The sequence below is a fragment of the Phyllobates terribilis genome, unplaced genomic scaffold (assembly GCF_046119375.1).
Source record: "Phyllobates terribilis strain yellow unplaced genomic scaffold, ASM4611937v1 Scaffold_11__3_contigs__length_659146591, whole genome shotgun sequence".
NCBI classification, from domain to species: Eukaryota; Metazoa; Chordata; class Amphibia; order Anura; family Dendrobatidae; genus Phyllobates; species Phyllobates terribilis.
In genome coordinates, this window is record NW_027362771.1 from 416872232 (window position 1) to 416896499 (window position 24268).

The 24268-nt window shown below is 41.4% G+C and overlaps 1 protein-coding gene across 1 annotated transcript in view; it reads right to left on the reverse strand.

Annotated features, from left to right (window-relative positions):
* Nucleotides 1-24268, reverse strand: part of HOMER2 (homer scaffold protein 2) — a 231560-nt gene that overhangs the window by 91458 nt on the left and 115834 nt on the right. Inside the window, exon 3 of the mRNA XM_073653114.1 lies at nucleotides 2422-2553. Within this exon, the coding sequence (XP_073509215.1) occupies nucleotides 2422-2553 (132 nt within the window). The remainder of the gene's footprint in view (nucleotides 1-2421; nucleotides 2554-24268) is intronic.

Consider the following 24268-nt stretch of genomic DNA (forward strand, 5'->3'; position numbering starts at 1 on the left):
AGAGCGCCTTCTGTACAGGGTAAGTTGCGCAGGCGCCGGATCCGACTGGGAACTGCACGTCACAGGGTAGGGGGGGAGGGATATGGAAATGAAGCGAATAGGCGGGGATTTCTTTGCTTTCCCTGGACATGAAACTTGCCAGAACTGATTTAATAAAAAGCTATTACAAAGTAAGTAAACCTCTAATATGGGACATACAGGTAAGTATAGATTCACATTTCTATCACCTGTATGCCCATATTAGAGGTCTGATAGAACCTGGCTACAAGGAGGATATTAAAGGGAATCTGTCACCCCACTGAGACCTAAATGTGGGCACCGGGCAGCTTCAGAACGCTATTAATCTGCAGATTAACCTCATATCTGCAAGTTAATAGCGTTTTTTCACATGACAGGCTCCCTTTAAATAAGAGTTAAAAATGTTGCTAGAACTATGAAAAAGATGAATGGAGAACAGGAAATCAAGACAAAAAAAAGTCAAGTCACAATCCTATAGAAAGAGTCTGGATACATCAGACAACATCTTCTAATGAATGTAGGAGGACATGTATGTGAGATGTTCTGTCAAGTAGGAGGTTGCTATGGGAATTACTTGCAGTGCTATTTCCAAGCTGCCTTCGTCACAATCCAATTCAGACTATTTTAGGTGTAAGCTTTTCATTTTTATTTATTTTTTAACAAGTGCTGCTTTATGTTGTAGTTTTTCAGGAAAAAAATAATTATACCAATTCTACATTTTTAAGGAAGCTTAATGAGATATGAGGACCAAGGTGCTTTTTAACAATTTATAGCAGCAAATAAAGGTTCTGCATAAGTGCCGGCACGTACCTTATGTGTAGAAAATATGAACATATTTCTGTTGTAGAACATTAAGGCTTGGTTCCCCCGATGAGCTTTTGGGGAGTTTTTAATTTTGCAGCAGTTCTACACTTATTAGGTAAATGAAGTTACTTGCGTTTTTTCATTGCGCTTTTGAATGCTTTTTTTTTTTATGTTTTTGATGCTGTGTTTTTTGTCTCTGATAGGTCATGCTTTATTAAAGCGGCTTTGTTCTTGATACTTCTTGGTATGTGGCTTTGACACAACTTTATTGATACAGGCATATGCGGATTACATACGTTTTAGTGTGTTTACTCAGCGTAAAACGCACTAACACGTGTTTTTTCGCTCATCTAATGCAAGTCTATGGGGAAAATTCACACATACAACTCAGTGTACCAGCAAGAGCGATCGACATGTTGCAGATTTCAAACACGCACTGCTGGTCAGTTTATGCTGTATAAAAAATTTAAAAAAACACAATGGCAGGAGATTTCTATTATTCCCATTTCCTTTGCTGGAACTGTAAGATGCTGCCTTTTTTCGTGCAGAAAAAATTTGCAGGGTCAAAAACTCATCGTTAGAACACAGCCAAAATGGTTTCACTTTATAACAATTTTACAAAAAATTTTTATGATGAGAAAGATTATGCACTTAAAGGAGAATCACACACATTGACACAATGTTTCACACTCAAAGAGCTTCGTTTCAATAAGCCATGTACCTTGACAGTTGCGGATCATCTATGAACTGTATAGGGACAGAATGATCAGTAATACAATCATTCTGTTCCAATATAGTATGCACTAGCTATTAAACCCGTTCTACACCCGGGTGACGAGCATTTTTATTGGTATATGGTCCTCTATCCTGGTCCATGCTCCCCCATCCTGATATATGCTCTCCCATCCTGGTCCCCCAGCCTGGTCCATGCTCCCCCATTCTGATATATGCTCTCACATTCTGGTCCCCCAGCCTGGTCCATGCTCCCCCCCATTCTGATATATGCTCACATCCTGGTCCCCCAGCCTGGTCCATGCTCCCCCATTCTGGTACCCAATCCTGGTATATGCTCCCCCATCCTGTTATGTGCGCCCTCATCCTTGTCCCCCATCCTATTATGTGCTTCCCCCATCCTGTTATGTTATGTGCTCCCCCGCTCACAAGGTTTGGGAGTTTGGAAACATTTTCCATTTTTAGAAACCCACTGGATCCAAGCACAGTTTATTAAAACAAACTGTGCCTTACTCACCCTCCCCAGGTCTATCTCAGTGTCTCTGGCACTGCTTCCGGTGTCTGTTCTTGTCTGAATCATTGACATCACGTAGACAGTGCTGCAATCAATCGTTGAGCTCAGAGGCTCTGCCTGTGTAGTCAGTAGAAGTCATTCAGCCACTAAGTTCAATGACTGGCTCTTGGTCTGTAGATGAGACGTCAGCAATGCAGACAATAAAAGACACCTGGAGCAGTGGAGCAGACTGAGAGCTGGACCCAGGGAGGACTAGTACAGCACATTGTTATTTTTAAAACTAACTGCACCTCAGGATAGGGGTTTTCTAAACAAAAATCCTCTTTAAATCTACAATATTTCAGAACGCTTACCTTGGACAACTGTTGCTCAGATCCAAATCCAAGACCAAAAACTGTATTTGCTCTGCTGTCGGCCCACTGGCCAAATTTCTGAGATGTTTTTGTGAAAGTCATATTGGGTGTGATTGTGCTGTTTATAATTACCTGGAATACAATAAAAAAACAGAGGGAAAGAGGAAAATGTTAGTCATCTGTGTTTAATACCAAATTAAATCCCATATGATTTAATCCTAAATAACATTACTAAATTTATCCCCAAAAATGGATCAAGACAAATTCTCAAATAAAATCAAATTATGCTTTATTGTTCAAATGTTAAATTAAAATTTACATTAAAAACCCAAGATAAAATATCAGGGGGAGGGATAGCGGAAGAAAAGACATGGAGGCTACCCGAATTAAAAAACAAAGTTTTGACATCAAGTAGAAACAAAAGTACAAGAGAAACGTGCATACAGAGTAAGGCGGTACTATCAACGGAGCACATACACAAAAGGTTCATCAAGAGTTGGTGGCTGCCTGGACTTATACTTTAATTTTGATATTTGAGTCATGATAATCTCCACGTCTTTTGTTCTGGTATCCATTTCTCTGACGTTTTAGATGTATATTTTCATGAACATTTGAACAATAAAGAATAATCTGATATTAAAGGGAAACCAGTCATAACCCAAAATGCTATTTATTTGCAGATATAGGGTTAATCTGTAGGCAAGTACTGTTAAAAATCCTGCTTGGCTGCCTTACTGGAAGAGCAGCTACAGGGAGAAAATTAAGTTATATCCTCCCTGTAGCTGCCCACTTTCAGTCATTGGGGCGGGACAGGGAGTGACTGCAGCCACCTCTCACTATACTGTGAGTGCGGCTGTAATTACTTCCTGTCACATTGATTGAGAGCCCATTCTGTGTGTGCGCAGAGCATGCTGTCAATCAAACAGCCTGGGAGTGAGTACAGCTGGGCTCACTGTACAGTAACCACTCCCTGCATGCTCCTATGATTGGAGGTGAGTGGCTGCAAGTTCATTTTCTCCCTATAGCTGCTCCTCCAATAAGGCAGCCAGGTAAGATCTTAACTCTATTTACCTGACTGCATGTAAATAGCATTTTTAGGACCTGACCGGTTCGTTTTAGAATCAGCTTATTCTTTATTATTCAAATGCTCTTTAACATATACATCGAAAACACAAGGTAAAATATCAGAGAGAAGGATACAAGAAGAAAAGACAGAGGCAATCTCAACTCAAAAAACAAAATAGAGGTATGAGTCCAGGCAGCCACCAACACTCAAAGCCCACCCCTCTCATCGCCACAGCACCAGGTACTCTCAGGCACCGACGGAGAGACGTTATAACACTGTGGGGCAATGGTACCAGCGGCTGAGTATTTTATAGTTTTTCTCCTGTGCATGGCATGCCAAGGAAAGTTTATGGGATAACAAAAAGGACTTCAGCAAATCCTCATCAGTGAGTGCGAAACCTAATTCCTTTCCGCAAGCCTGTATGAAACCAGGAAGGAATGGATTTATTTCCTGCATCAGAAGGCTGTATAGTAGAGAGATTCACCGCCAGCGCGCAGTGTCTGCAAAGAAAAGACTTTCAAGTGGCAAGTGTTGAAAGATAATGTCTGTGTTCCCTATGGGTAACAAAGAAAGACTGTAGTTGTCTATACTCAAGCCAAGACAATTTGAGAGTAGGGTGAATAGATGTCATCTCTAAATAGGTAGGGAGATGTGATCCTCCATATATAAATGTGGTGGAAACCCTCAACCCTCCAATACAGGAATCTCTCCACTGCAAGATATATATGCACTTTAATAAAAAAAAAAAAATTATACAAAAGGGACTAGATTATACTTAATACGTTGTAACGGTATTCTTAGAAACAAAGGTCCATTGAATATTAGTCATGCAAAGCAATATTACTTGTAAAATATTAATAGACTCAGCCCACGCAATAACTAGTAGCTACATATGTATATATACAGTGAAGGAAATAATTATTTGATCCCTTGCTGTTTTTGTAAGTTTGCCCACTGACAAACACATGAACAGTCTATAATTTTAACGGTAGGTTAATTTTAACATTGAGAGATAGAATATCCCCACCCCCCCAAAAAAAAACAAAAAAAAAAAACACATTGTATAAATTAGATAAATTTATTTGCATTTTGCAGTGAGAAGTAAGTATTTGATCCCTCTGTCAAACACTTAATACTTGGTGGCAAAACCCTTGTTGGCAAGCACAGCAGTCAGACGTTTTTTGTAGTTGATGATGAGGGTTGCGCACATGTCAGGAGGAATTTTGGTCCACTCCTCTTTGCAGATCATCTCTAAATCATTAAGATTTTGAGGCTGTCGCTTGGTAACTCGGAGCTTCAACTCCCTCCATACGTTTTCTATGGGATTAAGGTCTGGAGACTTGCTAGGCGACTCCATGACCTTACTGTGCTTCTTTTTGAGCCACTCCTTTGTTGCCTTGGCTGTATGTTTTGGGTCATTGTCTTGCTGGAAGACCCAGCCACGACCCATTTTTAATATCCTGGCAGAGGGAAGGAGGTTGTCACTCAGGATTTTACGGTACATGGCTCCATCCATTCTCCCATTGATGTGGTGAAGTAGTCCTGTGCCCTTAGCATAGAAACACCCCCAAAAATAACTTACGGAATCATCCAGGTGTTCATTGTCAGGCTTCAGACGGGCCGGCACATGTGCTTTCTTGAGCAGGGGGACCTTGCGGGCACTGCAGGATTTTAAACCTTTAAGGAGTAATGTGTTACCAATGGTTTTCTTGGGGACTGTGGTCCCAGCTGCCTTGAGATCATTAACAAGTTCCCCCCGTGTCGTTTTAGGCTGATCTCTCACCTTCCTCATGATCAAGGATACCCCACGAGGTGAGATTTTGCATGGTGCCCCAGATCGATGTTGATTGACAGTCATTTTGTATTTCTTCCATTTTCTTACTATTGCACCAACAGTTGTCTCCTTCTCACCCAGCGTCTTACTTATGGTTTTGTAGCCCATTCCAGCATTGTGCAGATCTATGATCTTGTCCCTGACATCCTTAGAACACTCTTTGGTCTTGCCCATGTTGCAGAGGTTAGAGTCTGACTGATTAATTGAGTCTGTGGACAGGAGTCTTTTATACAGGTGACTATGTAAGACACTGTCTTTAATGCAGGTAACGAGTTGATTAGGAGCAACTAACTGGTCTGTAGGAGTCAGAACTCATAATGGTTTGTAGGGGATCAAATACTTATTTCTCTATGCAAAATGGAAATAAATGTATCTAATTTATACAATTTGATTTTCTTGTTTTTTTTTGGGATATTCTATCTCTCAATGTTAACATTAACCTACCCTTAAAATTATAGACTGTTCATGTCTTGGTCAGTGGGCAAACTTACAAAAACCGCAAGGGATCAAATAATTATTTCCTTCACTGTACATAGATAAACACAATCATATATGCACACACAGACACACAAGGGGTACTTTTACATTGGGAAGTTCAAGCAGCACATGTCACTCACCATTCCACGACTTGTCTTCCGTCCAGCTCCTCTCTGGTGGGAAGCAGCAGTGCAGTGCGCACAGAGTGACATCACTTTCGCAGACACAGCCGCATCTGCTAGCACTGCACCTTTAAACTTGTTTGTGTGCTGGCCCGGCCGAAGAAGAAGCAGGCGGCCCTGCACAACTGCTGGGAGAGTGGCCCGGGGCCCCCCAGCCCACCCAGCCCCAGCTGACAGGATATGTGCGCCACATTGGCTGCATATAAAACATTAAAATGAGGGCAATCTGGCCATGTGCCCCCCCTCATTATAATCAGCCTATGATTGCAGTCCCAGGGAAGTAGCCTGAGGGCTGGAGATAACATGCGTTATCATGTTTTTGACGCTGCGGTTTTTGTATCTTTTTGCTATGTCATGCTTTAAATAAAGCTGCATTGTTTTTGATACTTCCTAGTATTTGGCTTTTACAAAGCTTTACTGATGCAGTCATGTGAGGAGTACAAGAGTTTTTAGTCTGTTTCTGCAGTTGAAAAGCACATGCAATTTTTACCTGCCGATTTTCCACATCTGATGCAATTCTATGGGAAAAATCCACATACAATACTCAGCATAATTGCAAGAGAAATTGACATGTTGCAAATTTTAAACACACAACACCACTCAATTTAAGCTGAATAAAAAGAAAGCATATTGGGACTGACATCTTTGTAAATCCCTTCCACTTTGCTGGAACTGTAGGATGCTACGTTTTTGATGCAGCTAAAATACAAAGGGTCAAAACTCATCATGGTCACATCACCTTTTCCTCTATCGATGTTAAGTTCAAGTGTAAAATACAGACATTGTGCCAATTTCATACTCCGGGATAAAAGATTCTCACTCTTTATATTACAACATAGGAGAGAGCTATAGGTCTCACTCCAGATAATTGTGCCACATTTGGTGAATGTGATTGTTAAAATACACCAAAACACCAGAAGTGAATAATAATAAAACAAAAAAGTTGATACAGTTGGAAAATAGCTTTTGACCACTGAAAGCCGAGAATGACAGAGCTGAGTTGATTCGTAACTCCTATAGAATTGAATGAGCACTACGGAAACTGTAGCACATATAACATCCCTGGCGGCATGCTGGCATGGCTTACCATGTCCCACCATGCAAGACCGCCAACTTACCTATCAGTCCAGGCTGCACACATTGCTCCAGTACTTGCTGTGTGCATGTCTCTTGTCTGATTGCTTAGGGCGGCGGCGCGGTTACTGCCCGTTTCTTCTAGTTACTGTGTGCACAGTCCTAATGCCTCCCCAGCCTATTGCTGTGAGTCACTGGATACTTAAACCCCCTCCACCCAGTAGGAGGTGCCTGATCAACACTTTCGTTCAGTGTGTTCTGTGCAACTGAGTTGCCAGGTCCTGTCCTGTATCTAGTCTGTTTCCGCCACCCTGGGGGCTGTATACCCAGGCCTGTTACCTGTCACTGACTTCTAGTCTGTTTCCGTCACCCTGGGGGCTGAGTTCCCAGGCTCGTTCCTGTATCTTGTTCCTGGTTCAGTTCCTGTCTGAACTGTGTACTAGCCCGTTACCTGTTTGTCTCTATGTCCAAACCTTCCCTTTTCCTGCAGTGTCTGAACCTGCACCTAACTCCAACTCGTTGTCTTTGTACTTCTGTTTGTGAGTTTTGTGTCCACTCGCTACTTCATTGCAAGTACCTTGTGTGTATCTTGTTCTGCTTGTCCCGTTTCCCTGCCTCCATATCTACCTCCTGTGTTTCCCAGTCTGTTCCATGTGAACAGAGCCCTGTCCTGTCCGCCTGCACCTTCTGCTCTGCGGTTTCACTCTGCTCTGTTCTGCCTTGCTTGTCCACCGCACCTGCGGTTTCGCCCTGTTCTGCTTGTCCACCGCACCTGCGGATTCGCTCTGCTCTGCTTGTCCACCGCACCTGCGGTTTCGCTCTGCTTGTCCACCGCACCTGCGGTTTCGCTCTGCTCTGCTTGTCCACCGCACCTGCGGTTTCACTCTGCTTGTCCTCCGTATCTGCGGTTTCGCTCTGCTCTGCTTGTCCTCCACGCCTGCGGTTCCGCTCTGCTTGTCTACCGCACCTGCGGCTCTGTTCCTGTATCCCAGTCTGTACTGGTCCTTATCCAGCCTGCGTTCCTACCTGCCAGTACCCGCCTGTCTGCATACCAGCCGTGCCTGCCAGTACTCGACTGTCTGCATACCAGCCGTGCCTGCCAGTACCCGCCTGCCTGCATACCAGCCGTGCCTACCAGTACCCGCCTGTCTGCATACCAGCCTGTCTGCATACCAGCCGTGCCTGCCAGTACCCGCCTGTCTGCATACCAGCCGTGCCTGCCAGTACCCGCCTGTCTGAATACCAGCCGTGCCTGCATTCCACGGTGTGGGTCAACAGCTGTGACCGGGGTCTGACCTGGAGTAGCACCTGGGCCACATCCCATGTCCCTCTTCAGACCACGGAGTCGATTAAGCCGCCGTGTGTTCGTGGTCGGATCGGGCGAAACCCCTAGTCACGCCCCTCCAGGCACTCCTCAGTTTGTGGCCCAGTGGGACCACTAACCACACTCACGCCAGTCAGTCCGGGCGTGAGCGTAACAGCACAGAGAGTCGGTTATTTATTACATTTCTGTATTTTTTTTTTATTCTGGAAAGGAAAGTAAACAGGTTTATTTAAAAAAAATTGAATCAAATTGCGGTTGCAAATCCAGATTTAAGTTCCTGCTATAGATTGCAGTTCATATGAAATCATAGAATGTTCGAGTTGGAGGGGACCTCCCGAGTTCATTGTGTTCAACTTCCTGCTCAATGCAGGATTCACTAAACCATCTCAGACAGATGTCTGTCCAGCCTCTGTTTGAAGACTTCCATTGAAGAACTCACCACCTCTCGTGGCAGCCTTTTCCACTCATTGATCACCCTCACTGTCAAAAGTTTTTTTCTAATATCTAATCTGTATCTTCTCCCTTTCAGTTTCATTCCATTACTTCTCGTGTTTCCATGTGCAGATGAGAATAAGGATGATCCCTCTACACTGTGACATCCCTTCAGATATTTGTAGACAGCTATTAAGTCTCCTTTTAGCCTTCTTTTTTGCAAGCTAAACCTTTCCAGATCCTTTAACTGTTCCTCGTAGGACATAGTTTGGGGTCCGCTCACCATCCTGGTAGCTTGTCTCTGAATATGCTCCAGTTTTTCGATGTCTTTTTTAAAATGTGGCGCCCAGAAATGGACATAGTATTCCAGATGAGGTCTGACCAAAGAGGAGTAGAGGGGGATAATTACTTCACGTGTTCTAGACTCTATGCTTCTCTTAATACATCCCAGAACTGTTTTTGCCTTTTTTGCTGCTGCATCACACTGTTGACTAATGTGCAGTCTGTGATCTGTGATCTATTTGTATACCCAAGCCTTTCACACGTGCTGTTGCTTAGTTCTATTCCTTACATTCTGGAGATGTTATTTCTGTTTTTCTTTCCCAGATGTAGAATCTTGCATCTCTCCATTAAATACCATTCTATTAGTCGCTGCCCATTGTTCAAGCTTATCTAGAGGCTTCTAAATCCTGTATTCTCTAGTGTTAGCTATCCCTCCTAGCTTTGCATCATCTGCAAATTTTATTAGTTTGCCTTCAGTTCCTTTATCTAGATCATTTATAAAATGCTGAACAACACTGGGGCCAGGACAGAGCCTTGTGGTACCCCACTTGAAACACTCTTCCAATTGGATGTGCAACCATTTATTACCCCTCTTTGAGTATGATCATAGTCAGTTATGAATCCATCTAACTATAGCCTTGTCAAGTATGGGTACTTGATCATTTTTTCAATAAGGATAGTATGAGATACTTTATCAAATGCTTTGCTGAAATCTAGATATACTAAATCTACCCAGTCAGTGATTCCATCATAGAAGAAAATTAGATTAGTCTGGCATGACTTGTTTTCTACAAAACCATGCTAGCTCTGGTTAATCACTATATTATTATCCAAGTACTTACATACATGATGTTTAATAATTTGTTCCAAGATCTTTCCTGGTATAGCAGTAAGACCCCTGACCTGTAATTTCTTAGCTCCATCTTCTTTCCTTTTTTGAAGATTGGCAAATGTTGTCCCTTTCTCCAATCTTCTGGGACTTCTCCTCTTCTCCAGGATTTTCCAAAGATTCTGGCTAGTGGTTCTGCAATTTCCTCTGCTATGTCTTCCAGTACCCTATGATGCAATTCATCTGGACCAGGAGATTTAAATTCATGTAAATTAGCCAAGTGTTCCCTCGCCATCTGTCTGTTTATAGATAGTGTGGATTATTTTATTCCTTCGATAGCACAATGAAGATCAGTTAATGTTACATTTGCTTTCTTAGAGAACACAGATGCAAAACAGAAATTTAAAAGTTCGGCCTTCCCAACATATTTTTTGACCACTTCACCGTTTTCATCCTGTAAAAATCCTATAGCATTCTTGACTTTTCTTTTGCTTTTGACATACCCCCAAAATCCTTTTTTATTGCTTTTGGTCTCCCTTAAAAGCTTCACTTCATTACTGGCTTTAGCTCTTCGAACGCTTGCCCTGCATTCCCTGTAGACAGCATTATATTCTTCTTTAGATATACCCCCTTCTTTCCATTTGATATACATTTCTTTTTTCTTTTCATCAAGTGTTTACGTTCTGTATTCATCCATCCTGGTCTCTTTAAATGCTTCCAATTCTTCCTTTTTTTGGGGGATTGTTATTTATTGTGCATTGAGAATTTCATTTAGCAAAAGCTCCCATCCTTCTTGGACTTGTGTGTCGTTTAGAAAATCCAGACATTTGACCTTTCCTACCTTCTTTCTGAGCCCATTAAAAACTTTCTGAAGTCCAACCTTAAAGTCTGAGTCCTCGCAGGTCTTCCTCTTCTTGTAATCCAAAATTCGAGGATAGTATGTCTCCTAAATTCCCAGCCACCTTTACTTCCTCAACCATTTTCTCCCTGTTGATGAAAATTAGGTCCAAGATGGCAGATCCTTCTCTCTTCTACCTTCTGAAAGATAAAAGTTGTCAGCGAGAGAAGATGATCACTTTCTGGACCCATTACTTTTGCGTGAGAGAGATTCCCAACAAATATCTAGATAGTTAAAATCTCCCATGATCACCATGTCGTACTTTTTTGAGAACGAAGACATCTGATGTAAAAAGAGTTCTTCCACATCTTCAGTCTGTCCAGGTGGCCTTTAGTAAACACCTACAATAGTATCCTTTATGTTTTTCTCTCCTTGTATTCTTACCCAAACAGTTTCTACAGAGTTATTCCCTGAAGCTTGGATTTCTTTGGAGATGTAAGCTTTCTTAACATACAATGCAACACCTCATCCCCTCTTGTTAAGCCGGTTTCTTATAAATAAGTTGTAGCCTTCAAGGTTTGTATTCCAATCATGTGTCTCATTCCACCAAGTTTCAGTGATGCCTATGATATAATATCGCTCTTCCTGTATTAGCGGCTCTAATTCTCCTTGCTTGTTTCCTATGTTCTGTGCATTTGTATAGACACATTTTAGTTTGTAGTGGGTTTCTCTTGCTCCTCTATTTTCATTCAGAATTTTTGTCTTTGTTCCACTTCTAATAGCAGGGTTCTAAAAAGAATTCATTAGCTGCATATTTTTTCCTGGCCGTATATTTCCCATCCCATATTGCTCTAGTTTAAAGCTCTCCTGATGAGTGTAGCACGGAGTCAACCAAATATGTGTTTTTCTGTTTTCTTAAGATGCAACCCATCTCTAGCAAGGAGTCAATCATACTTGTAATTTACTCCATGGTCAAGAAACCCAAAAACGTTGCTGACGGCACCATCGACATAGCCAGTTGCTCACCTGAAGAATCCTGTACAATCTGCTTGTTCCATGTCCATCCACTAGGACAGGGTTCCCCAACTCCAGTCCTCAAGGCCCACCAACAGGCCATGTTTTCAGGATTTCCTTAGTATTGCTCAGGCAATAATTCCATCACCTGTGCAATACTAAGGAAATCCAAAAAACATGACCTGTTGGTGGGCCTTGAGGACTGGAGTTGGGGAACCCTGCACTAGGAGGATGGATGAGAAGACGACCTGTGCTCAAAGTTCCTTCACTTTCCGGCCTAGGTCTTCAAAGTCTCTGTATATAGTTTCCAGGTCCTTTTTTGCTGTGTCATTTGTACCTTTGTATATTACTGGATATGGGTAGTCATCTGAGGAACTGAAGAGTCTTGATACCATATCATACAGGGCTGTGGAGTTGGAGTCTGTGTCCATTTTAGTGTAGTCGGAGTTGGTATAAAAAGGACCAACTCCTAAAATATAATAAATTGGTACAGTAGTTCAATGCAGGATGTGCTGTAAATGTTTTCATAAGAATTTGGGAAAGTTATGAAATGTCTTATAAATGCCTCTTCTATTCCTGATCTAAGGATTTAAGCTTTTAGTTAAGCTAAATCTGTGCTGCACTTTATGTAAAGACTCAGTAGTGAGGCAGTGCTGTGGAGTTGGAGTCGTGAAGTCAAAGTCGTGGAGTCGGCAGTCAGGAAAATTGAGGAGTCGAAGGTTTGGCTTACCACACACTTCTTATACACCCACACTCTGTAAAAAAAAAAAAAATAATAATAATTATTCGTTATGTGTGAAAAGTCCCTGCTATCAGACACATCTTTGATCTGGGCACCTGGAAGACAGCACACTTCTCATGAGGTGATGTCTGGTCGGCAGATAGCGGCTTCTGTTCCTTTCAGTAGGGAATTCCCCACGACCACCACTCTCCGTTTCTTATTCACCACAGCGCTTATTTTTCTCCCTTCAAGAGGCTTCTGATTGCCTACTGGAGTGTTTTTTGTGGGCAAAGCACCTTTTTGATGTACATCTTCGTAGCTGTCCTGAGTGTGAGCCTGGTAGCGGTTCTTCAACGGTATGGGTGTTGACTGCCTCCTCATCTTCCTGCTTCTTTGGGTCACATGCTTCCATTTCTCTTCTTCTGCAGGAACATTGAAAAATGCTTCACTTTGAACATTCTGAAGTTATTTCTACTCTGTCATTAGCTTCTGCAGGAACGCTGAAAAGTTCTTCTCTTCCAACATTCTGATGAGATTCTTCAGCTCAGTCAAGGAAATCCTCATCTTCTTTGATGAGATTCAGTGTGTAGCCATTCTCTCCTGAAGACTTTGCATCTTTTACTCTAGCAGAGTCACAAGCTTGCATTTCTAGCACATAAAGTTTGTCTTTTACTTTGGCAAGTCTGTAAACATAAAGCATACCATATAGGTAATCTCCTACACCATATTGAACAAAATGAATTGTTGTTGAATTGTTGTAAAGATTCCTGACGGCGCGTGGCTAATCTTTGAAAAAGGACCATGGGGGGGGGTGAGAATTTTTGAACCCCAAACTGATAGCTCTATTACCTGAGTGGTACATGTTCACAAATATTGCATACTATGCCATTCTCAATAATTTGGACAAGTAAAGCTTCAATGAGTCACTTCTGTTTCTTTTTACTCTCCAACAGGATCAGATTAAAAATGTATTGGTTTTATTAGTGAGTAAATGAATTCCATAATAAAGTTAAATGTACAGAAAATCAATATGAATCTTCTGCATTTGTAAAAAATTTCCATGTTTCATCCAGCAGCGAATTAACCTTAAACTCTCATCACCAGCCTGAAAAGGTCACTCCTATTAGAGAATATGCTCCGTCTAAGCATTACATTTGCAGGCATGAGTCACTGAGGATATGGGATAAGAAAAAGGGAAGAGTATTTTGCTAATGCTTAAACTACTAACCACGTATTTATGTCGTCTTTAAGAGCTGTATTTATGGTGAAAGACGCTTACCACGTGTCATAAATGGCAGTGAATGCTGCCAAAGCAATCTCTCTATTCAGCAGGTAATAAGCAGGAATAGGAGTTTGTTTTGTGTATTTTAACTAGATGGCCTTAAGAAATATGAGATATCAACATGTCAGATTAATATGCCCACACCCTTGAAATGATCTTACAATTGTTTGGTTTCCACCTAATCATTTCTGCTAGTTTAAACAGATCTGTCAGCCAGGCTGCCCTCATTACCATGAATTCGTAAGAAAATCGCTTCAGAAATATTGTGGAATTTTTCCTTTACATGTTCAGACACCTATGTGTGTCTAGAAAAGCGTAAGATGCACCTGTTGCTACTCAGTGGATGTATTCATGCTTTACACAGAAGAAATTCTCACCACTATCCAACCATCCAAATTATTGATATACAGAAGACAACTCGTGACAAGACCTGTGTTAAACATGAGCTGGTATTGTAAAATCCGTCCCATCTGAAGGGGGGAGGCACAGGGCCGCTACTGACATGCTGTGGACCGGTACTGGGTTTTGAGAGTGGAGTGTATTGTGTGATGGAGAATTCTCTGTATTCAGTGTTACATTCTCAATGGGACTGGAACTGACTTCAAACAAGACAGAAGATCTTAGATTCGGATGAACACACTCATTTTTACTGCACAATTCTTATACACACGGCTGCAGCATACAGATTAAGACATAGTCTTTTGTTAGTGAAATACCCTTGGTTGTGTGCCTTTCCAGTGTTCATCCTCATCCTGTCCTGAGACCCAACATCTTCCACTTCCTCTGCGACCCAGCTGAGAATCTCCCCATGAGGGATATAGAGGCCTCCTGAGCACCTCAGGTGGGCTGTAAGCCCAGGACTGTGCTGGAGTCCAGATCGAGTATCAAACATGTAGTCATTCTGTTCTGACAACTTGCACTATTAAAACACTTTCTCCACTGCTGTACCAAAATGTTGGAATCAGTCTCCCTGTCCGTTCAGTCTTCCTCCAACACTCCACTCTCTCTGGTATGGAACAGGACCTGCACCGGTCCTGTGCTGTTGGGGTCATGGACCCAGAACTCGTGTGTTCTTAGCAGAACCCACACCCTGGCAGACTCTCTGCCTGACTCTGTCTGACTCGCTCACACACGCTCTGCAACCCGGAAATTGTTTTCTATAAAAACGGTTCTAATCTCTCCCAGCTAATGATGCAACCCCTGAGTTTAACTATCTAATGTCTAAGTAGTGTAATGTAAATTATATCCCTACCTATTGTATGATTCCCCTCTGGACAGACCTCCCGCATCCCAGGGACGGCCTTAGGCAAAGCCTATAGGAGAACCGACATACAATAATGGCCATAGGGATAAAACACAGCAAAACCTTTTTATCAATAACACACATTTAACATAAAACTTCAATTCAATAAACCCCTTCTTGACTGCATTTTCTCAGCCCGCCACCCTCCTACACATTATTACCACCTGCCGGCTACCCAACACTCGCCCTTTTTTCTTTCAGACCATATCAAATCCCCACAAAAGAATAGGAAACTTGATTTGATTAAATCTTACACCAAAAGGTTTTTTTTCATCAAAACACCACTTATTTATTCCAAGCCATCACCACCAAATGTAATAGATCAGCCATATTAACTATTAATTGAGGGAACCATACTCACGCCAAAAATGCACCACTACTAACTTCAAAAACTCCTACCCACCACAGGACTGCCATGAATCAAACTTTAGTTCCAACAAGAATTCCATTTTGAACCCATTTAAACAAATATTTCAGGGAGGGAAGACAAAATTTCCTCACTTGCCTACATTTCTTGCCACTTTTCCATCTTATATCCTTCACTGCTAACTCCTCCTTCCCTCTCCTCTACCGCTTTTTCCAAGGCTCGCCATGTGACCCTTTGCTTGAGGCCTTCAGCTCGGGTCCGGTTGCTTCTTTCTGTATCAGCTTTTCTCAAGAATCGTCATACAATAATCATTTCAGTTACAGCTTTTCTTTTTAACAGTATTTTCATGTAGTGACTACTGAATGCTTAGATATTTTTTTTAAGTTTGTTGCCCACAATGGACAAGTGATTGCCGAAAATGACTATCTGCTTCTGTACATAAGGGCTCATACACAACTGTACACACATGACATGGCACTTATGGAAGTCTATGGACTACTACTACTATACTATTACTATTTTTTCCCACAATCAGAAAAATATTTCTATAATCGGGTACAATATAGAGGTATTGAGTGCATATACTTCGACAGCAGTGAGCTGCAAGGGCTCCATGTGCCCATGTACACACTCTGAGGAAATGACTGCCAAGTGCATGAGACCTAATTGGAAGTTTGGGAGATATGAAAAACCAAATCTTTTATGACTTTTCTTGAAAGTAACATGGCTTAAGGCAAGCTTGAGAATCAATGAAATTATTAAGACAACAGTGAACTTTATGGCTAGAAAAAACACCCATATTGCTTGTGAAATAGTCGCAGGAGAAGTGGTCGGGATTGCTACATTTCACCAAGATGATTAGCATACTAAACTCCAAAAAGTACAATATATAATCTCATCCAGAAAAAGCTGGGTGAGGTATTCTAAATCAAGGAAACCTGGATATTCCAACCAAAGTACAATTTATTAAGGGCTTTGGTAACTCCTGTTTTTGGGACTGCATTTTTATAGAATATTGGCGGGTTCGGGTTGTGGGCCTATACTTCCCTTCCTTCCCTGGTTTTCTCTGTAGCCCTTAGTCAGGGTCTTGGTCTGAGTCATTACTGGATTTAGAAAAGTGTGCAATTTAGTTGAGTAAAACCATCCTGATCCAACAAAATGTGTCTGTCCTAAAGACTTTGTTACTGATGACCGCTAGTCTCTAGTTGAAGCCTTTGTTAGGCAACATGTCCTTTTTGTCTTTGGTGGTTGGTAGTATATCACCTGTTATGCACGCAAGTGGCGCACATGGTTTTGTGAACCCACTATGCCACAGGGCAGGGCTTACTTAGGAGGGGCATAGCTAAGCGGCAACCAAGTGTTCACTGGAGCTCCTGATGGTGGAGTCAGGTTTGGCTGCAGGTAACCGCCAGCAATCACTCCTAGGCAGTCCCCGGTACTGCAGCTGCTGATCCAAGAGTTCAGGTACGCAGACACGGATATGGACTCTGACTCCGTTCAGACTGCTAAGTTCTGGATCCTCTGTAGAACGGTTACTGACACGTAGAAACAGGACTCAGGTACTGCCGTGCTGCTTCAGAATATAAGTGCCGCCGATGCAGCTTCAGTGTTCGGGGACTGGTTGTAGAATTCCAGATATATGGGGTACTCGGATAGGCACACAGTCGGACACACAGGTCTCGGATACTGATTCAGGGACTGTTCGCACACAAACCAGGGGACAAGGTTCAGGCACAGGCCGCACTAGGACCAGGCACTTCGGGTTGAGGACTGGCCGCACCAGGACCAGGGATTCTGGTTGAGGACATTGGCCACACAACGGGACATTGGGACCTCACAACTTCACTGGTAGAACACCACACTGCCTAATGACTTAATGTGTTGCTTGGCACTTCCCTATTGGGGAGGATGCCTTTTAAACAAGATGCCTCCCAGCCAATATTGGCTGGGAGCCATCTTGCAGGTATACTGCATTACTAAATGCCTCTCAGCTATAGGCTGAGGGCATTTTACTATATGCACGTTGCCCCTTTAAGAGCAGGAGAGTGTGAGCGCGCCGCCAGGAGGTGCGGCACGCACACACAGACCAGGAGATGGGGAACATGGTGGGGACCACGCTGCAGGCCCGGGCGGTGAGTACGCCTGCGTCCCTGCATAGAGAGCAAGGGGAGACCATGCAGGGGTGCTGGTAATGGTGTTACACTTGAATTATCAGAGACACGGATGTTAAGTTAGTGCTCAGCCAAGTAGGGTTTACTTTGTGTCTAGATGTAAAAGGCTTTCCATATATTTGTTAGAACCCTCCTGTTAGTTTTTGCTATCTTGTGTTTTGTGGTCACGTGACCAGCTGCCTATATATTCCAGCTCCGCCCTTCTGGCTTTGCTGGACTTCAATGTTGTTTCGACTGTCTCTCTAGCCAGGTGCTTCGGTGCCTTTCTCTGTCAGTTCTTGGTCCTCTGGGACCGTTAGTACTTTTTGTCAGTTTGTCCTTTTTGCTCCGCAACAACTTCTGCTTAGGAGGTGTCCCATTTTTGTCCCAGTCCTTAGTTCTTTTAGGGACCCCTCCCTTAATTCTATAGGTCTCCGTTCAGACTAGCCGAGGACAAAGGCGGGTCTGTTCACAAGGAACAGGCTGCCCGCTACATCGTAGGGATTCAGCTTAGTCTTACTGTAGGGACAGCTTTCCTTATCTTTCCTTAGCTTTGTTGCAGATCATAACAGTAAGTCCAGCCCAAAAAAAAAAAAACTAGTAGGAAAGAAATTCGGTGATCAGTATGGTTTCCGTCCAGGATTTGGCTCAACGCCTGCAGAGATTGTGTCTGGAGGTGGCCGAGCTTCAGCAACACGTGAGTAGCTGTCCTGGAGTGCATTTTGTGGAACCGAAGGTAGGACTGCCTGATGTTTTTTATGGTAAACAGCAAGATTTTTTTTCCTTTAAAAATGCTTGTTTGTTATATTTTCGTTTGAGACCAAGATCCTCTGGGAATGAATCACAGCGCATTGGTTTTATTATGTCACTTTTGCGCAAAGAACCACAGGGTAGGGGATTTTATCTCCAACCTAATGATCCGTGTTTAAGTTCTGTTGAAGAATTTTTTTCTGCTATGGGGCTATTATATGACGATCCTGATCGAATCTCATCTGCTGAATCAGAACTTAGACGTTTGAATCAGGGGTCAGATGTTGAAATTTATTGCACACACTTTAGAAGGTGGGCTTCAGAAGTTAAACGGAATGATTCTGCATTGAAATGTTTATTTCTTGCTGGTCTGAGTGAAAGGGTTAAGGATTTGCTAATTGCATTCCCTGCACCTGAGACTCTGCAGGAAGCTATGCAGCTAGCTGTTCGTATAGACAGGAGACTGAGGTCCAGGGTTAATGATGTAAAGACTCCTGTAACTTCAGGTCCTAGTTCCCAGAAAATCTGCTCTGACAGCAGAGAACCAATGGAGCTTGGGGAGACGTCACTCCACTCCCAGGAAAGAGATCGGAGATTCACCAAAGGTTTGTGTTTTTATTGTGGTAAAAATGACCATTTGATAAAGTATTGTGAGCGTCGTTTAAGTAAAGAAAAAAAAAAGGTCAGTTACGCCCGTATAGCTTGTTTACGCTCTGCAGGAGTATTTCTTTCTGGGAGTACTACTCTGCAAGGAGATTTGATTGAATTTCAGGTATTTGTGGATTGTGGTTCAACACTTAATGTGATTGATAAAGGGTTTTTGGAAAACCTTAAATTGAAATCCAAACCTTTGTCATCACCTATAAGCTTTCCTTATCTTTCCTTAGTTTTGTTGCAGATGATAACAATATTTTTTACACCAACATTAACCCCTTACTGGCCTGGGGCGTATTAGTACGCCCCAGGCCATCACCGGTGACCCCGTCACGTGATCGCGGGTCACTGATGGATGGACATGACAACCTTGGGTCTGCAGCAGACCCCAGTGGTTGTCATGTAAAGATCGCTATGAGCACCACCTAGTGGTTGGCGCTCATCGCACAGGAGCATTTCTGCTACATAGAGGTGATCTGTTCATCACCTTTATGTAGCAGAGGTGATCAGACAGTTGCTGCTTCTAGTCTCCTATGGAGACTATAGAAGCAAGCAAAAAGTGTAAAAAAAATGTTTTTAAAAATATTAAAAAAATGTAAAAAAAATATAAAAGTTTAAATCACCCCCCTTTTGCCCCAATCAAAATAAAATAATAAAAAATAAACCCCACATACACATTTGGTATCGCTGCATTCAGAATCGCCCGATCAATATAAAAAAAAGAATTAATCCGATCGGTAAACGGCGTAACGAGAAAAAAATTCCAAACGCCAGAATTACGTCTTTTTTGGTCGACGCAACATTGCAATAAAATGCAGTAACAGGCGATCAAAACATCGCATCTACCCCAAAATAGTATCAATAAAAATGTCAGCCTGGCGCACAAAAAATAAGCCCTCACCCGGCCCCAGATCCTGAAAAATGGAGATGCTACGGGTCTCGGAAAATGGCGTGTTTTTTTTTGCTTTTTGTTTTTTTTTTTAGCAAACTTTGGCTTTTTTTCACCACTCAAATAAAAAAAGAAACTATACATGTTTGGTGTCTACGAACTTGTAATGACCTGGAGAATAATAATGGCAGGTCAGTTTTAGCATCCAGTGAACGTAGAAAGAAAAAAAAAAAAAAAAGTGGAATTGCATTTTTTTTGCAATTTCACCGCACTTGGAATTTTTTTCCCGTTTTCCAGTACACGATATGGTAAAACTAGTAATGGCGTTTAAAATTACAACTCGTCCCGCAAAAAAATAAGCTCCTACGTGGCCATATTGCCCAAAAAATAAAAACCCTATGGCTCTGGGAACAAGGGGAGCAAAAAACGAAAATGCAAAAACGGAAAATCCCAAGGTCGTAAAGGGGTTAAAGAACATGAAATGTCGTGTTTGAACCAAACTTTTATGTTAAAGTCTCTGATGTATTTCATCTCATTTTGATTACCTCTACACAGCTCATCTTCTACATCCTGTGCATGTAAAAATTTCTCGGTGAAGTCACTGGCTTTAAGAAAATGAAATTCTGTGAACACTGGTAAAATTTTTATACCCGCTGTATTTTCAAAATGTATGAACCAAAAGCGTAAAGTCTATTGCCTCGATTCATCAAAGCATTTTCACCAGATTTCTGGCATAAAATGATTTTAGAGTCGTAAAATTTTGTTTCAACTTGAAGTTATGCAAAAATTTTGCGACTTTTGGTGTATTTAGTCTCGACCAGAACTGCTAAAGTAGGCAGAGGATGGGGAGGAAATGGCGGTTCTCATCCAACAAGTTCTTCAAGAGTTACATCACATATCTTACACCAAAATATCCCTGACTGAAGTAATATTTTTGAAGAGGCGCACGGATAATAAGATGCAGCAAATTCATTAAGTGGCATCCTGCATCATAGTTCTGAATGGTATGATCACAGGTAAATCAACTTTTGGAGATGTAGTAAGAAATTATCAGATGGAAACCCATGAAACAGAGAAAGGATACATGCTTCATGCAAACTTTGTTCTTGGTCAGAATTGATCCTGAAATCTTAGCGCTGCAAGGCAACAATATCTGCACATGGGACACCATGACGTTGCGCTTGTCTTTTATTAATACACTAATGTGTATTATACAGGTTTTTTGCCTTTTCTTTGTACCTTAGCATAATCTCAGAATACCATGCGCTTTAAAAGTAATTAAAACTATACTTCTACTCGGCTTATCACTGTGAAACTGGTAATTGTTTGCTAAAACAAAGTATTTTTTTCATTCTTTCAATTTCTATTGCTTGGGAAAGTATTTTAGTTGTCATGCCCATTTTAACTTCATTTCTAACAAAAGTTAATTTCTATTGCTACAGGTAATAGTGATAAAGAAAAGGCCATTACACCACCGATTATTGTAGAACATGCTTTGTGGTCTAGCACTGTAAGGAACGTACAAGTCTCCACTGCCTGTCATATGCAGGAACATTCCACTGCCTGTCATATGCAGGAACATAGCACAATACATAGCACTTATTGATAGAGAAACTTGTCATCACACAGCCATTAAGCCGCATACATGACTCATTCTTAATTATACCACCATTCCTTTACTGTGGAGATCGGAAATGAAAATATTTAAGTAACAATGGCATTTTTTGGGGGGAGTTGAGTCATTGTTACAAATAGTGGTAAATTCCATTCCTTTAATCTTGAAGCAAAAAAAGAAGGGTTTTCTCATCTTCTTAAATGGGGACAACTGCAAAGTGTTTGTAAAAGGAAGCAACTTTGTAGTCAGCTGTATGGATATGGTTAGTTTATTAGCCAGGTCAAGGAATTCAGGCTCTCATGTAAAACTAGCAGTTTACATTTTCAGACCCAAAACAGGCAGATGTGTCCAAGTCTATCTGTGAACCAACACACCATGTATGAAGTCTAACAATAAGTGCACACAGATGGGATATGGAACGGATTTTCTGCACTGATTTTTAGGGTGAAAAAAATCTGATGTCTGTTGCAGTTCCAGCACTTCTATTAAACCACAATTTTGGCTGAACTCACATCTCGTGGATTTAGTGCAAATTTTACGCACAGCTTTTCATACTGAAAACCGCAGGGTCTCTGAACAAAAAAATTGCACTTAGGTTTTATATGTGTTTTTTTGTAGCAGAAATACACCACAAACGCAGAGCAACAATGCCAGGCAAGCATGAAAAAATGGTATAATCCACACCAAAAATGTGACATTTTATTCCACAAAGAAAGAAAACAATATGGTTAGGAACCAAGAAGGCGCACTTCCACAAAAGAAATTGACATGGTGCAGATTTTAAAATGCAAAAAAAGAGATCATTTCATATTCCACACCAAAAAATGCAGTGTGTGGAGAGATTAAGTTAAAACATGTAAAATCTGCTTCAAATGCATAATGTGTGAACCTAGCCTAATGCTGTGAATATTCATCCTTTGCAATGCATGATTAGGTACAGATTTTGCAGTAAATCAGGTGTGGACAAACCCGGTGAGAGCTAAAAAAAAACAGTTGGGATTAAGATCCCTGCATTGAAATCTAATCATTTCCAATATATTTTAATATCTGTTGCAAGTGAATAAGACACAACCATTATACAAAGGAATTATCTAGTCTGGAAAAATTCTAATCCAGTTATAGGATTTGGACAGTGGCTACAAAGAGCATCTCTCACTCAAAGCTCATTCCTTTCAATGATTACTTTGCAATACTTAATTTTCCCTTAGATTTCAGAAATTGCTGATTGTCTCTACAGATTACACCAGAATTCTAGGACACAGTGATCAGTTTATCATTGGGAAACCTTTGTACCAAAAAAAGGATTGTCCAGAGTAGGCAACACCCAATTCCAAGTGACCTAATACAGGATGACAACTAAGGGTTAACCATTATAGTGCTTTTATCCACTATTATTAGGCAATATAATAGTATTAAAAATTTGAAGATTAGTGGCCTACTCTTAAGGTACCCATACCCTTTTAGATGAAACCCGTCTGAAACCTGCTTTTGTCAGTGTTGCAGATCTGATGTCTCTACAGCTCTAACAACAGAATAACATGGGGGACAAAAGAATTGGGCTGTTGGAATTTCAATGCTGATCCTTTTGTTTTTATAGGAGAAAAGCCACTGCCACGGGTCTAGCCTTGACTTTTTCCTCTCTTCCCAGTGAAAACATATGAACATTCAGTAGACTGATGTGTATGGGAGAATCGGAAGAGAAAGCGGTCTGCTGACCGAAAGTTCAGCCAACATCTATTGGATGTGTATAGTGAGCTTTAGGGCTCATACTCATCTGCGTTTAAATCGGACAAGTGCAATCTGATAAAAAAAATTGTATTGAACTCCAACTAATGTTATTGAATGATTACATGTTCATCTACAATTTTTTTCTCCGCTCAGATTGGAGAAAAAAAAAAATCGCAGCATGCTGTGAGTGGCTGCGTATATACAACCCCTGGCAAAAATTATGGAATCACCGGGCTCGGAGGATGTTTATTCAGTAGTTTAATGTTGTTGAAAAAAAGCAGATCACAGACATGGCACAAAACTAAAGTCATTTCAAATAGCAACTTTAGGGCTTTAAGAAACACTAAACGAAAATCAAGATTAAAAATGTGGTACTCGGTAAGGGTAATTTTTTTCAGACCAAGCAGAGGGAAAAAATTATGGAATCACTCAATTCTGAGGAAAAAATTATGGAATAAGCCCTGTAAATTTTCATTTCCAAAACGAACACCTGGATCAAATTAGATCTCGCTCGTTAGTCTGCATCTAAAAAGGAGTGATCACACCTTGGAGAGCTGTTGCACCAAGTGGACTGACATGAATCATGGCTCCAACACAAGAGATGTCAATGTTGAAAAAGATGTTGGTTGTTCACAGTCAGCTGTGTCTAAAATCTGGACCAAATACAAACAACATGGGAAGGTTGTTAAAGGCAAACATACTGGTAGACCAAGGAAGACATCAAAGCGTCAAGACTAGAAACTTAAAGCAATAGGTCTCCAAAACAGGAAATGCACAACAAAACAAATGAGGAATGAATGGGAGAAAACTGGAGTCAATGTCTGTGACCGAACTGTAAGAAACCGCCTAAAGGAAATGGGATTTACATACAGAAAAGCTAAACATAAGCCATCATTAACACCTAAACAGAAAAAAACAATGGGCTAAGGAAAAGCAATCGTGGACTGTGGATGACTGGATGAAAGTCATATTCAGTGATGAATCTCAAATCTGCATTGGGCAAGGTGATGATGCTGGAGCTTTTGTTTGGTGCCAT